This window comes from Mercenaria mercenaria, chromosome 13 (assembly GCF_021730395.1).
Source record: "Mercenaria mercenaria strain notata chromosome 13, MADL_Memer_1, whole genome shotgun sequence".
NCBI lineage: Eukaryota > Metazoa > Mollusca > Bivalvia > Venerida > Veneridae > Mercenaria > Mercenaria mercenaria.
In genome coordinates this window covers 72575206-72589000 of record NC_069373.1, presented here as the reverse complement: position 1 = coordinate 72589000, position 13795 = coordinate 72575206, and the positions used below count along the sequence as shown (strand labels likewise).

General features: G+C 34.4%; 1 protein-coding gene across 2 annotated transcripts in view; it reads left to right on the top strand.

Moving 5' to 3' along the window:
- Positions 1-1359: 1359 nt before the first annotated feature.
- Positions 1360-13795, top strand: part of LOC123529484 (forkhead box protein J3-like) — a 68694-nt gene continuing 56258 nt past the window's right edge. The window contains exon 1 of one of the 2 annotated variants that reach the window (XM_045309833.2): positions 1360-1464. Coding sequence is in view for 1 of the 2 variants with exons in the window: in XM_053522241.1 (XP_053378216.1) it covers positions 6762-6780 (19 nt within the window). In the remaining variant the exon portion in view is untranslated. Of the gene's footprint in view, positions 1465-6651; positions 6781-13795 lie in introns of those variants that run through there. The other variant, XM_053522241.1, reaches the window with a different exon arrangement.

Genomic DNA, 13795 nt, shown 5'->3' with positions numbered 1-13795 from the left:
TATGAAGAGCGGCTAAATTCGAAATTGTGCTTGCTGAGAAAATCTGAACGATAACAGTATATTACTGTATGCACTGTGAAATAGTCAAAGGGCAATAACTCCGTGCAAAGAACTATAAAATATATTTTTATAGCTCTTTGCTCCGTGAAAAATCATCTGACCGGAACAACAAGTCTGTGAAGTTTCGCTATAGGACGGATTACACCAAACCGGAAGTGACTACTCAGTGTAACATGTGAAGTAGTCCAAAATGTAGTTCGATGCTATGGATGAAATCTGGTATAATGAGTGACATGAGGAGGTGGCAGTTAAATTTCTGGCTTATGTTTATCGCTTATTGTATTGAGAAAAGATCTAGACCATTTTCATTGTAAATTTCCTGGAATAAGTTTTATTCTTTGCGAAAAATGACTACATACGTGTAATTGCTGAACGTCTGTTTTCATGGGGGCATTTTTAGAGGGTGATGTTTCTCAGAACAGATTATTTTTCTTATATACAATATAACATGTCAATATTTTTCTATGTTTGATAAGAAGACATGTTATACTAAATGACTATATATGCATGGTTTTCATATCATTGAAGGCAGTCGCTACGATTACGGTACCGTAATCCTAGCCTGCGGTTCTAGGACTACGGAAGTTCCGTATTCCTAGACAACCCTATGAGAATAGGCTAGGATTACGGAAGTATTTAAGAGGCATCAAATTTATGTTAGGACATGCATAAATGACATTGTAAACTTACTCATTTCCCTTAATTTCACTTATATTTCGTGCTATCGATCGGCCGTTTTGGGGTAGTATAATCTTTATAGAATTATTTATGTTTCGTATATACCTGCATTTTTTTTCACCAAGTCAACACAAATGGTCTTTAATAACATACAATATGGTTATAATTCATAAAATATTTTCGCACGCCTCCATTAAGATTATACTACCCCAAAACGGCAGAAAGAAAACACGAAATAATAAGGCAGGCATGAAAAACTAAGTGAAATAAGTAAGTTTACAATATCATTTATGCGTGTCCTAACATATACTTTATGCCTCTTAAAATACTTCCGTAATCCTAGCCTAACCTCATAGCGTTGTCTAGGAATACGGAACTTCCGTAATCCTAGAACCGGAGGCTAAGAGGCTAGGATTACGGTACCGTAATCGTAGCCACTGCCATCATGGCAATGCTTTAAAGTGCTGAAAATGAGGTCTGAATGTTTTGTTATTAATATGAAATAAATAAGGAATTGAATTGGTAGAATGTAACCTATAGGAGTAGGTACGTAGAAATACTCCGGACAAGGAAGAATACGGGACGGACGGACGTAGTACCGATCTTTTAGTGGTGTATAACGTTCAGAAGAGAGTTTTTCCCTCCAAAATTTAATTTAAGGGTAGATTTCCAGCACAAAGGCTTAAGCACAGCATTGATGATTGAAACGTTGCAAAATAAAGCAAGGTTCTTTGTTTTAGTTGAAAGTTAAGTTTAAGCTGTCTAATTTTTAATATGCTCGCTGAAGTAGTCCAATTTTTATCGAATGTTTCTCATTGCAGAGTTGGTGCAGCCGTTCGGCGCATGCGCGGAATTATTATCAAATGGAACGCACGGCAAAAATACTACTCATTTTTTTGCATGTCCGCATGCATTTAGTGTATAATGTGCATAATATATTGACTAAAGGTTAGGGTAAGAATCACCATGGTTACAAAATATATACATTTAAGGTATTTTTGTTCAAATTTAGTTAATCCGGTATATACCGGAGTCTGTAATAGATCTATATCACGAGCGCACCAACTCTGTATTTAGTCACAGCCATTTTTATCTTGACTAGTGTCAGTAGTGAATGGAGAGCTATCCTGTTTGCCCTGGCGTCAGCGTCTTTCGGCATTATAATTTAGAGCGGGTTCGGGTCTGGCCGGCCGTCAGCAGTAACTGGCCACTGGACAGAAACACTCTTTATTTATGCTGCTGTTGAGTCAATTTGCGCAAATACGAAAGTTTTCAGTCCGCCATTTTTAAAAAATTGAAAATCAATGATATTCATTACGTTTTCAGTATTTTAGCGACAGATTTAATTTTAGCAGTAGTAACTTATCTATACTGGTACTGATGATAAACCCGAACAAAAAATGAGGTTTTTTACCTGTAACTTTTTTTATTTCTGCAAATTGAAATCAATGGTCGGTATCAAAATAAAGCTTAACCTTTGCTGAAAACTTTACATAATTCAAATATATATTTAGTAAGCAAACTCATACGAAGTGAGGGCCTGAAAGGGGTATGTAAAAGGGGACTTTATGAACGCTGACTGATGATAAATTCGAACCCTTTGTCATTTACAAAATTTTCTTGGTATTATTATATTGAAACTTTCCCCAAAAAGCTGCAACAGTCATTCCTGATCAAGTAATGAAAAGTTAACAAATGTCAGGTCTCCATGTTTCGACAGTGAGCATGCGCAAAAAAACACCCTCTTCCCCAGTAATTTTGGATAAATATTTTTTATACAAATTTATTTAAGTCATTTATTTATACAGAATATTTACCAATTTTGTTTTTGTTTACAGCAGTTGGTGTTGTAAGTGGAAACTATTAGATGGTGTGTTCAATTTTATAAATAACCGATTGCAATCGAATATTTCCAAGGTGTTCGACTTTATCATCTGTCCGGGTTTATCATCAGTACCAGTATTTAACATTCGACATGTATAATTTATTAAAATTTCAAGGTCAAACAAAATGTAGTTTAGAGGAATCGAGTTTACAATCTTATCAATCAATATCGTATAATCTATGTTCGTAAACGCTTGATGGAGGTTGAAGATGTTTCAAATCTATTTTTAGAGTGGCCGAGGAAGGCCGACGAAATTTTTACAATTCTTGTCAACTTGGACACTTGCACAAAAAAATCATTTAAGGGGACGCATACTTTGAAATTAGAAAAAAGTGGGTGGGGTATTATAAAATTTACCTGCAAAAAAGTACAAGGTTTTGGTAAATGAAATGAATACTGTTTCAACTGTTATAAGTACACAAAGGATTGCTCACTAAAATAAAAATGAGAAAAACTGAAACAAGAAAGTTATTGTTGAATTACATAAGACTTCTTGTGTACATTCAAAGTCAACAATTAAGACTTTTTGGTGCGAAAATAATAGTGCTTCACTTTGTCCAAACATTTATCAATGTCCTACAGATTCTAATTTAAAGAAAGAATGTGAAATAAGTTCACTGTCTTGCTTTTCATTTCGCATATGTGAGCTAAAACACATTATTTAGTTTGTTTACAAAGTAGTGCATAAGAAAAGATACGGTGGTCAAGGAATGCCACATTACAAAAGTAAAAGAGTATATTCCCCTTAATACATTAAACATTTATCGTTACAGAAGTCTAGTGGCTTACAATAAAGGCCTAGAAATGTTGCCATTATTAATTTTTAACTTGGTATTCATGAACTACAATGCACTTAAATATCAAAACACATTCAACAAACTTTTGAATTGTATTGTCTTAAAAATCCCAAAAATAAGGTATGAAATTTGGTTGAGAGGTCCAATCAATGTGTATATGTGCAAAAGCAACATTCTAATCTTGTTCACAAAAGTTACTAATAAACAGCAGGAATGTCAATGATCAAAACTGGACGAATATACAGTTATCCTCACTTTAATGTCATTTATAATTTGTCCTTGAATTCTCCACCATACTTTTCTTAATTCTGTTTGCACGAGTTGCACGAGAATGCTGTCATTCACGTAAAAAAACGGGGTCAAATAAGTTGTAAATGCAATATCATCTAAACGTAATTAATGGATTATGCAGTTCAAGATAAACTTTATCTCATAACGTAACGAACATGTATAATGTTGTAACAACAACTTTACTTACACTGATTTAAGTAGCAGTCGGTTTATAAGTGACTTTATTGATTCATTTTGTGTTTTGTTATTGTTGTCAAAAAGTATAACGGAAGTGCCTCACAACTGAAGCGGAAACCAGTTTGATGCGCAAAGTAGTCCACTGTAAGTAATATTATTTGACAAATGTCCACAGAAATTAATAATTTTCTAATATTAAAGACGAATATCTGAATAGGATTCATTATTTGATAAGAAATTATAATCATCGACATGTTTTTTTAAAAATCGTACACGTGCTGACACCTAAGTTGTCTCCCGTCGTTTATTAGAGTTACCTTTCGTCCGGCGCAGTAATACATTTGCAGTGAATCGCCGAGAAGTCGTGGGAAAATTAAAAACCATGTAAACAAACTAAAATTAACCACCTTTTCAAGATGAATTTCAAGTGATCGACATTATGCATTTAACCAGCCTGACCTGTGTAGCATCTTAGATATCTGTTCTAAGGTATTCATTGTGTAGAATGTCATGTTATGCCCTTGCAATGCTAATCCCACTCTGATTTTTTTGTTTACATTTTTTATCAATGACAAATATGGCGTCCATCCCGAGATGAACAGACGTGGCGTTAAATTTTTACATGTTTAAGCAAACCTGGTGTGTTAGAAAGAAAATCTCATCCCTTCAACATTATTTGGAACACTGTCATTGTAAAAAACCTGTTTTTTCCTTATACAAAAGCTTAATATTTTGTGTTGAATGTACTTTCACAAAGACCTCTGTTTTCCTATTACATTCATAGTACCACATCCTTATCCACAAAATACTGAATATTACAGGTGTCCATCAGTATTATATCAGTTTAGGAATATGTTTTTTATTTTCCCACCATCGATTTCTTCAATATGCACCCCTTCCGCATTGCTATATGAACTGTGAATGTAGCAATATGCGTCCCCTTAAGAGAAAAAAGTACTTTAAATGTTACTTTGATATCTACAATAAAATGTTATATACCGATATACATGACTGATTGTATAAATAATTGTTTTAATAAGAAGAAATCACGCATTAAATGTCCCACTTAATTTGCTCTAATTAGTGTTAATTGGCATTGATCGAGTTTATAATTTATTCGTCGATTATCAACTTGTCAATTTGCAGGTAGAAAAAAAAGCTAGAAAATTTCAGACTGGATTCCCATGCTTTTCAAGAGCAGTGTTTGTTATTTTGGCGATCTCGTTGCGAACCCCAAACAGCTGCATTTTTTTCTTATGACTAATATAGATCTACATACTTGTCCAGTATGAAAAGAACAGATTATAACTTCTACTTTGTGTTTTGATCTGTAAATGTACACAAATGAATTGCCTAGAAAATTTAGCCTAATAATACGTTTGTGGGCACTGAGGGCTGATCGCATTAATCTTTGGGACAACTCTAATTCTATAAAAAAATATTTCATTATTTTTTCTGTCTTTTATATACAAGTCGGCATTTAGGTAGTAACCAGTGTGCAAAGGGCCGGCGGCAGGTCTCCATGGCCAAGTGGTTGAGGTCGCTGACACAGAACCACTTGCCCTTCACCCAGTTGCCCTGGGGCCTTTTTCCACCATCAAAAGCAGCCAAGTCGCCATTGTGTCAGTGTGACGTACGTTTAACCCCCCAACAATCTGGTGTTCCAGAGTTTACTGGGCATGTGTTGCATTTGTGTGAAATTGTGTTGAAATTAAATGACGAACACCTTACATTATTTGTGTGTAGACAAAGTAACAGAAGTTTCACATAGAGCATGGTCACTCTCTTAAGGGGACGCATACTTTGAAATTAGAAAAAAGTGGGTGGGGTATGATAAAATTTACCAGCAAAAAAGTACAAGGTTTTGGTACATGAAATGGATACTGTTTCAACTGTTATAAGTACACAAAGGATTGCTCACTAAAATAAAAATGAGAAAACTGAAACAAGAAAGTTATTGTTGAATTACATAAGACTTGTTGTGTACATTCAAAGTCAACAATTAAGACTTTTTGGTGCAAAAAAATAATTGTGCTTCACCTTGTCCAAACATTTATCAATGTCCTACAGATTCTAATTTAAAGAAAGAATGTGAAATATGGTCACTGTCTTGCTTTTCATTTCGCATAATTATGTAAGCTAAAACACATTATTTAGTTTGTTTACAAAGTAGTGCATAAGAAAAGATACGGTGGTCAAGGAATGCCATATTCCAAAACTAAAAGAGTATATTCCCATTAATACATTAAACATTTATTATTACAGAAGTCTAGTGGCTTACAATAAGGGCCTAGAAATGTTGCCATTATTAATTTTTAACTTGGTATTCATGAACTACAATGCACTTAAATATCAAAACACATTCAACAAACTTTTGAAAATGTATTGTCTTAAAAATCCCTAAAATAAGGTATGAAATTTGGTTGAGAGGTCCAATCAGTGTGTCTATGTGCAAAAGTAACATTCTGATCTTGTTCACAAATGTTACTAATACACAGCAAGCATGTCAGTGATCAAAACTGGACGAATATACAGTTATCCTCACTTTAATGTCATTTATAATTTGTCCTTGAATTCTCCACCATACTTTTCATAACTCTGTTTGCACGAGAATGCTGTCATTCACGTAAAAAATGGGGTCAAATAAGTTGTAAATGCAATATGATCTAAACGTAATTAATGGATTATGCAGTTCAAGATAAACTTAATCTCATAACGTAACAAACATGTATAATGTTGTAACAACAACTTTACTTACACTGATTTAAGTAGCAGTCGGTTTATAAGTGAATTTATTGATTCATTTTGTGTTTTGTTATTGTTGTCAAAAAGTATAACGGAAGTGCCTCACAACTGAAGCGGAAACCAGTTTGATGCGCAAAGTAGTCCATTGTAAGTAATATTTTTTGACAAATGTCCACAGAAATTAATAATTTTCTAATATTAAAGACGAATATCTGAATAGGATTCATTATTTGATAAGAAATTATAATCATCGACATGTTTTTTTAAAAAATCGTACACGTGCTGACACCTAAGTTGTCTCCCGTTGTTTATTAGAGTTACCTTTCGTCCGGCGCAGTAATACATTTGCAGTGAATCGCCGAGAAGTCGTGGGAAAATTAAAAACCATGTAAACAAACTGAAATTAACCACCTTTTCAAGATGAATTTCAAGTGATCGCCATTATGCATTTAACCCGCCTGACCTGTGTAGCATCTTAGATATCTGTTCTAAGGTATTCATAGTGTAGAATGTGATGTTATGCCCTTGCAATGCTAATCCCACTCTGATTTTTTTTGTTTACATTTTTATCAATGAGAAATATGGCGTCCATCCCGAGCTGAAATGACGTGGCGTTAAATATTTACATGTTTAAGCAAACCTGGTGTGTTAGAAAGAAAATCTCATCCCTTCAACATTATTTGGAACACTGTTATTGTAAAAAACCTGTTTTTTCCTTATACAAAAGCTTAATATTTTGTGTTGAATGTACTTTCACGAAGACCTCTGTTTTCCTATTACATTCATAGTACCACATCCTTATCCACAAAATACTGAATATTACAGGTGTCCATCAGTATTATATCAGTTTAGGAATATGTTTTTTATTTTCCCACCATCGATTTCTTGAATATGCACCCCTTCCGCATTCCTGTATGAACTGTGAATGTAGCAATATATATATGCGTCCCCTTAAATGATTAAGGATACTGACCAAGCTACTTCTGTTACTTTGTCTACATTCTTAAATTCTGAAATTGTTTCGGCATTAATTTTTAAAGGATTTACAGCATGTGACATGTTCTTCATGTTTGTTCCCGCGAATTTATGTCGTAGATATGTTTCAAATGAATTTTGAGTGCTGAATTTGATTCATTAAACAATTATTACGTTTTCTATATCAAAACAGCATTGTCTTTTTAAAAATCTTTGTCACGGCCGGTGAAACCCGACTGTGTGGCCGACCAGCATCGAAGACGGCCGTCATGGGGCGACGATACTAGACAGTTCTTGCATTGACTGGTTATCAATTCTTACAATGTTTTGCCCCAATTAACCCCTGAAAATGTGCGGGACAGTCTGATCTATATTTAGACTCACTAGAATTCGAAATCGAAACTAGAATGATTCCCATATGGTATTGAATTAATTAAACGGCCGAATAACCCCGAACCCGCTCTATATAAGTTGGTTAAAGTTTTGACGCACTTCCTCAATTTTTGGTTCCTCTTAGCATGAAGTGCTGCTCAGGGTGAGCTTTTGTGATCGCCCTGTGTCCGTCGTCGTCCATCGTCCGTCCGTCGTCGTCAACAATTTGACTGTTAATGTTACGCGCATATAGCAATCTGCGCATTTGGTAAATCGCGCAGCGCAAATAACCAATTTGTTATCTGCGCAACGATTTGTAAATCGGGCAACCTTATATATTTCTTATATGCGCAGGGTAACTGTCTTGCGCGTTTGGTAAATGAGTCTGCGCTTTTAACATATGGATGATATCTCACGATAAAATTGAATATCATTAGAGGGTTAGATTTGTAGGCCTATATAAAACTGTTTAATTTTAAAACTGACGGTGATCAGGCACTCGTAAAGATGTGAATTGACTGTGCTTTATTTGTAGAGAACAAGAAAAACTTTTTTTTAAAGTAATTGAGCGTATTTATGCGGTAATTTCAATGAGATGCTCACGTCCCTGGTAGTTTATGGACTAAAAATTTCTGTTGACGACGGTATTAAGAGTCATTTGTCATAGGTGTTAAAAAACTTTAAAATGATACAAAATATCCAAAGTATATTTAATAACACAAGTTTTTTTTATTATTTTTTTTTAAACTTTTAAACGCCGTAGCCTGTGCGGGATGTCGATCCAGCGCTAATATCAAATCCTGAAATGACACCGATATTTCAAATATATATTGATCATTACTTACAGATCGTATTGATATTTTTTAATGTTTTGTAGTACAAAAGAGTAATTTTCGCTAGAACGTGAACGAATTTTTGTTGCTGCGCAAGATGTGTCCTGCACTAATAGAAAATCTGGAAATTACTCTGATAATATGAATAACTCCCATAAACCGTGCTAAGTTTTACATTGTTTAGCAATTACAGACTGATAGTGCAAATCTTGGTTTTAAAATGACACTGTCATAAATTTATTTCAACATCAGTAAATTCATGGAAGTCGGTCACCAGGTTTCAATATCTGCAGTATGATACAATATGCAATAAAACTCAAACATGCGTGAAGGTGTGATTTCCTTCGGATAGCCACATCGTCCTCTCTATTCATTTCATAACCGATTCGATCACACGCAGTCATTTTATACCGGATATAGGACATAAAGAAGACTTACATAAAAGACTGAATTGCCACACACTTACCACAATTCACCATATCGCTTTTTTTCATCATACCAACGCATATCTCTTAACATGGCCAAGATTAAAAATAAAACAAAAATAAGCAGAATTAAAAGACGATTCTTACAGATCTTTTATACTTACATCATTTTTAATGTTTTATAGTGAGACAGATAGAATAACTAATAAGTTTCGTCAAAATGTGAACAAAATTTTACATTTTGTAGGTGCACAAGATGTGTGTCCTGCGTTAATAGAACTCTGAAAATTACTCCAATAACTTGAATATCTTTTTTAAACCATTTTAACTTTTACTTCGTTTTTCTATTACAATCTAAAAATGTAGTTTTTGAAAATCTGAATATAATGTTTCATCGTAGCCTGCGCGGGATGTTGTTCCTGCGCTAATAGCAAATTCTGAACTGACGCCGATATTTCAAACATATTTCAATTCTAAAGGATGCTATTTATGTAACTTCATAAAAAATGTTTTCGGAGTAGAAAAAAATAGAGAGAAGCCTGATTTCCGTCATAACGAGAACGAAATATTACATTTTGTTATCTGCGCAAGATGTGTTTGCCCTGCGCTAGTAAAAAAAAATCTGGAAATAATCCTGATAACTTGGATATCTTTCATAAACCATGCTAACTTTATCATTGTTTTGTGATTACAGGCTGAAATTGTAGCTTTTGATAAATGAAAACTTTGCTATTAGCGCAGGGCCAACCTCCCACACAAGTTACAGGTGTAACATTATAGATCCATTTAGATTTGTAAAAAAAAAAAACTATTGTTTTAGTCTGTAATCGTAAATCAAAGTAAAAGTTAATATGGTTTATAAAAGATATTCAAGTTATTGGAGTAATTTCCAGATATATTATTAGCGCAGACACACATCTTGCGCAGATAAAAAATGTAATATTTCGTTCTCGTTATGACAAAAATCACTCTTTTTATATTCATTTTTTTTTACAGTATTCATTTGAAAGTTACATAAATAGTATGTTTTATGAATGAAATATATTTGAAATACAGTGTAATTTCAGACTTTGCTATTAGCGCAGGAACGACCTCCCACGCAAGTTACAAGTGCAACATTATAGATCCATTTAGATTTGTAAAAAAACTATAGTTTTAGTCTGTAATCATAAATCTAAGTAAAAGTTAATATGATTTATAAAAGATATTAAAGTTATAAGAGTAATTTCCAGATTTTCATTTAGCGCAGGGCACCGAACACATCTTGTGCAGCTACAAAATATAAAATTTCGTTTACGTTTTGATGAAAATTAGGCCTACTCAGGGGAAAATATTAGCAGTCGCCCAGTCGCCCAGTGCGACCAAAAAATCGGCTGGGCGCCTAAAAATCGCAAGTTAGGGGCCCAGGAGGCGACCAGGGTGAAAAAAATAAAATTATCCATAATTCGGTGTTTTTTGCCTCTTTTCGTTTTTTCACAGTTCTCTTGGGAACTGAAAGGAATATAATGAGTTGCTCTGTCTGGACTATATGTTTATGTCTACTGGGAAATGGATTGCAATAGTATGAATCATTCAAAAACGTAGTCGACTCCATTTAAAAATGGAGGTCTGTCAAGAGAAAGTCCGTTATACCGGTCTATACCGGACACGTTTAAACTGCGACGCCATGTGACCCCATGTGCGGCGCAGTGCTTCCTCCAATATTTGAAAGTGTGGTTCGCAAAAGTGGCCATCGGTTTTCACTGTTGCATGTGCTTCATTATTATCGGAACCACAAACTTAATTTACACATCTCGTGTAGAGATGCCGATGAACTGCTAGCTTTTTGGAACGAACTTTAGACATACCACACCGATGCGAGTTATCTCCCTTGTAATGGCGGCGCCCTATGTGTGATGTACGCGAAGCCAGCAAACTGAGGAAAAAATGTGCCATTTTCTTGATGGGGTTACTAAGCCCGCTGAAAAGCAAGTACAAACGGCGGCCGAAAAGCGAAAATATTATCAAGATTATGAAAAAAAAACAAAAGGTCCAGGAACTTTAACAAAAAATGGGAAGAAAACAGGCTCTGGTTGCAAAATACTGATAAAGGTCTCATTTGCAGTTTTTGCTGTTGGGGGACATGAGAAACATTTAAAGTTGAAAAGTTTAACACTGTCACATGTTGAATGTATTTTGAATATGTTTATTTTAACCTGTTGAGTTTTGAAAGGTTTAAATTTAATTTCCATTAAATACAATTGTACAATTACATAAAAAAAGCATTAGTTTTGTATCAATTAATCCCCTGTACATGTTGAATAATCAACTGAACATACATGTACCCGGTTTGTATGAGAGCGACCTGAAATGCAATATTTCACTACAGAAAACCTGACCGTATTAACGGGGCCCCCTAACTTTTGGTCTGGGCCCCTAGTTTTTAAAAGTTAGGGGCCCAGGTGGCCCCTGGCTGAAAAAAGTTAATATTTTCCCCTGCTACTCTTTTTTCAATCGATTTTGTATTATAAAATAATAATACTAATACTGCTACTAATAATAATAATATAGAAAAGATCTGTAAGAATTTTCTTTTAATTCTGTGACTTTTTTATTTTAAAATTTTTCATCTTTTATCTTAGACATGTTGAGAGATATGCTCCCTTTGGTAAAAAGAATATTATTGTGAAATTTCAAGATATTTCAATATAATAAAAACGATATTTTGCTAAGTGTGTGCTTGGGTGAAGTAGAAAATGATAAAAATAGCCTAAAACATACCAGAGGACGACGTGTCCAAGCTGGAGGAAATCACACCTTCACGCATGTTTGGGTTTCATTGCATCTTGTATAAGATCGGAGGTATTGAAACCTGGTGACCGACTGTCGTGAATTTACTGATGTAGAAACAAATTTATGACACATAATTTAAGTACCAAGATATTCAGCATTTTTTGACATCTATATTTATTAATAAATTGACCAACTGCATGATTTATCAAACACGAAATGCAAATTTCTGATATATAAAGTTACATTTGTTATTTGCGCTGCGCATATAACCAACGTACGAAAATTTGTTATATATGCGCTGCGCGTTTGGTAAATAGCGCAAATTGGTTATTTGCGCTCAACATTAACATTCTAGAGGTCACAATTTTGGCGCAATCTTTATGAAACATGGTCAGAAAGTTTCCCTCAATAAAATCTTGTACAAGTTCAATATTGGGTCACCTGGGGTCAAAAACTAGGTCACCAGGTCAAGTCAAAGGAAAAGCTTGTTAACACCCTAGAAGCCACATTTATGACTATATTTTTATGAAACTTAGTGAGAGTGTTAATCTTGACGATCTTTAGGCCAAGTTCGAATCTGGATCAGGTGGGGTCAAAATTTAGGTCATCAGGTCAGATCAAATGTAAAGCTTGTTGACACTTTTTAGGCCACATTTATGGTAACATCTCTATGAAACTTCGTAATAATGTTAATCTTGGTGATCTTTAGTTCAGATACAAATCTGGGTCAAGTGGAGTCAGATTGACTCAGAAACTAGGTCACTAGGTCAAATCAAAGGTAAAGCTTGTTAACAATCTAGAACCCACATTTATGACTGTATCTTAAAGAACCTTGGCCAGAATGTTAATCTTGATGATCTTTAGGTAATTTCGAATCTGGGTCATGTGGGGCAAAGAGCTATAAAAATAAATAGATCGGCAACTTGAAAGGCATCAGGGTTTTTTTTTTTCAGCCGTTTTTATAGCTGTTATTTGGTTATATTCCCAATGCCAAAAAGTATGTATTTTTCCCAAAATTAATGCAAAAATTCCCAATCTACATTCTGAAAAAAATTTCATCAAAATTGCACAAAAATTGACCAAGTTATGGACAATTCCGTAATGGAAGTATGTTAAAGATGTTCTACAATGTGAAACAAGTGTATGAGAAAGTGCTTACACACATTCTTACTATATCCTATGGGACTAAATATTTCCCAATTTGGAACATTTACGCGTCAAAATTCCCAATTCTGGGGGTATAGGCTATGTTCCCAAATTAGCTAGAAAAAACCCAGGGCATATAGAGCATATCTCGCCAAAAAACGTGACAACTGAATGAGATCTCGTTTACCGGAAGCGACGCGTTCTCCACACGCCATTTTGTATGCATGGTCAATTATTCATCGGTAGATTAATTATCATCGTATGACCACGCTTCTTTTGATGGTAAGAAACGTGTATTTTGTGTCTTAAGACAATTTCACATTAAACTTATGTTGTTTTAGAAGCTAACATGTATTTTAAATGTAAATTGTAACTCCATGCTCGCCAAAGTTTGTTGTGACTAAGATAACGCTGATTCACGCTCTGATACGAGATCACGCGAGATTACAGCCAGTTGCCATTCTGTGTATTTTATACTTCTTTGTGTGGGGTCAAAAACTGATTTTTAGGTCAAGTTCAAATCTGGGTCAGGTAGGATCAAAAACTAGGTCACTAGGTCAAATCAAAGGAAAAGCTAACTAACACTATCAGTGATTTTTTTACTTTTTTTGGCAACAGCCCATGCCTTTTCAACTGGGA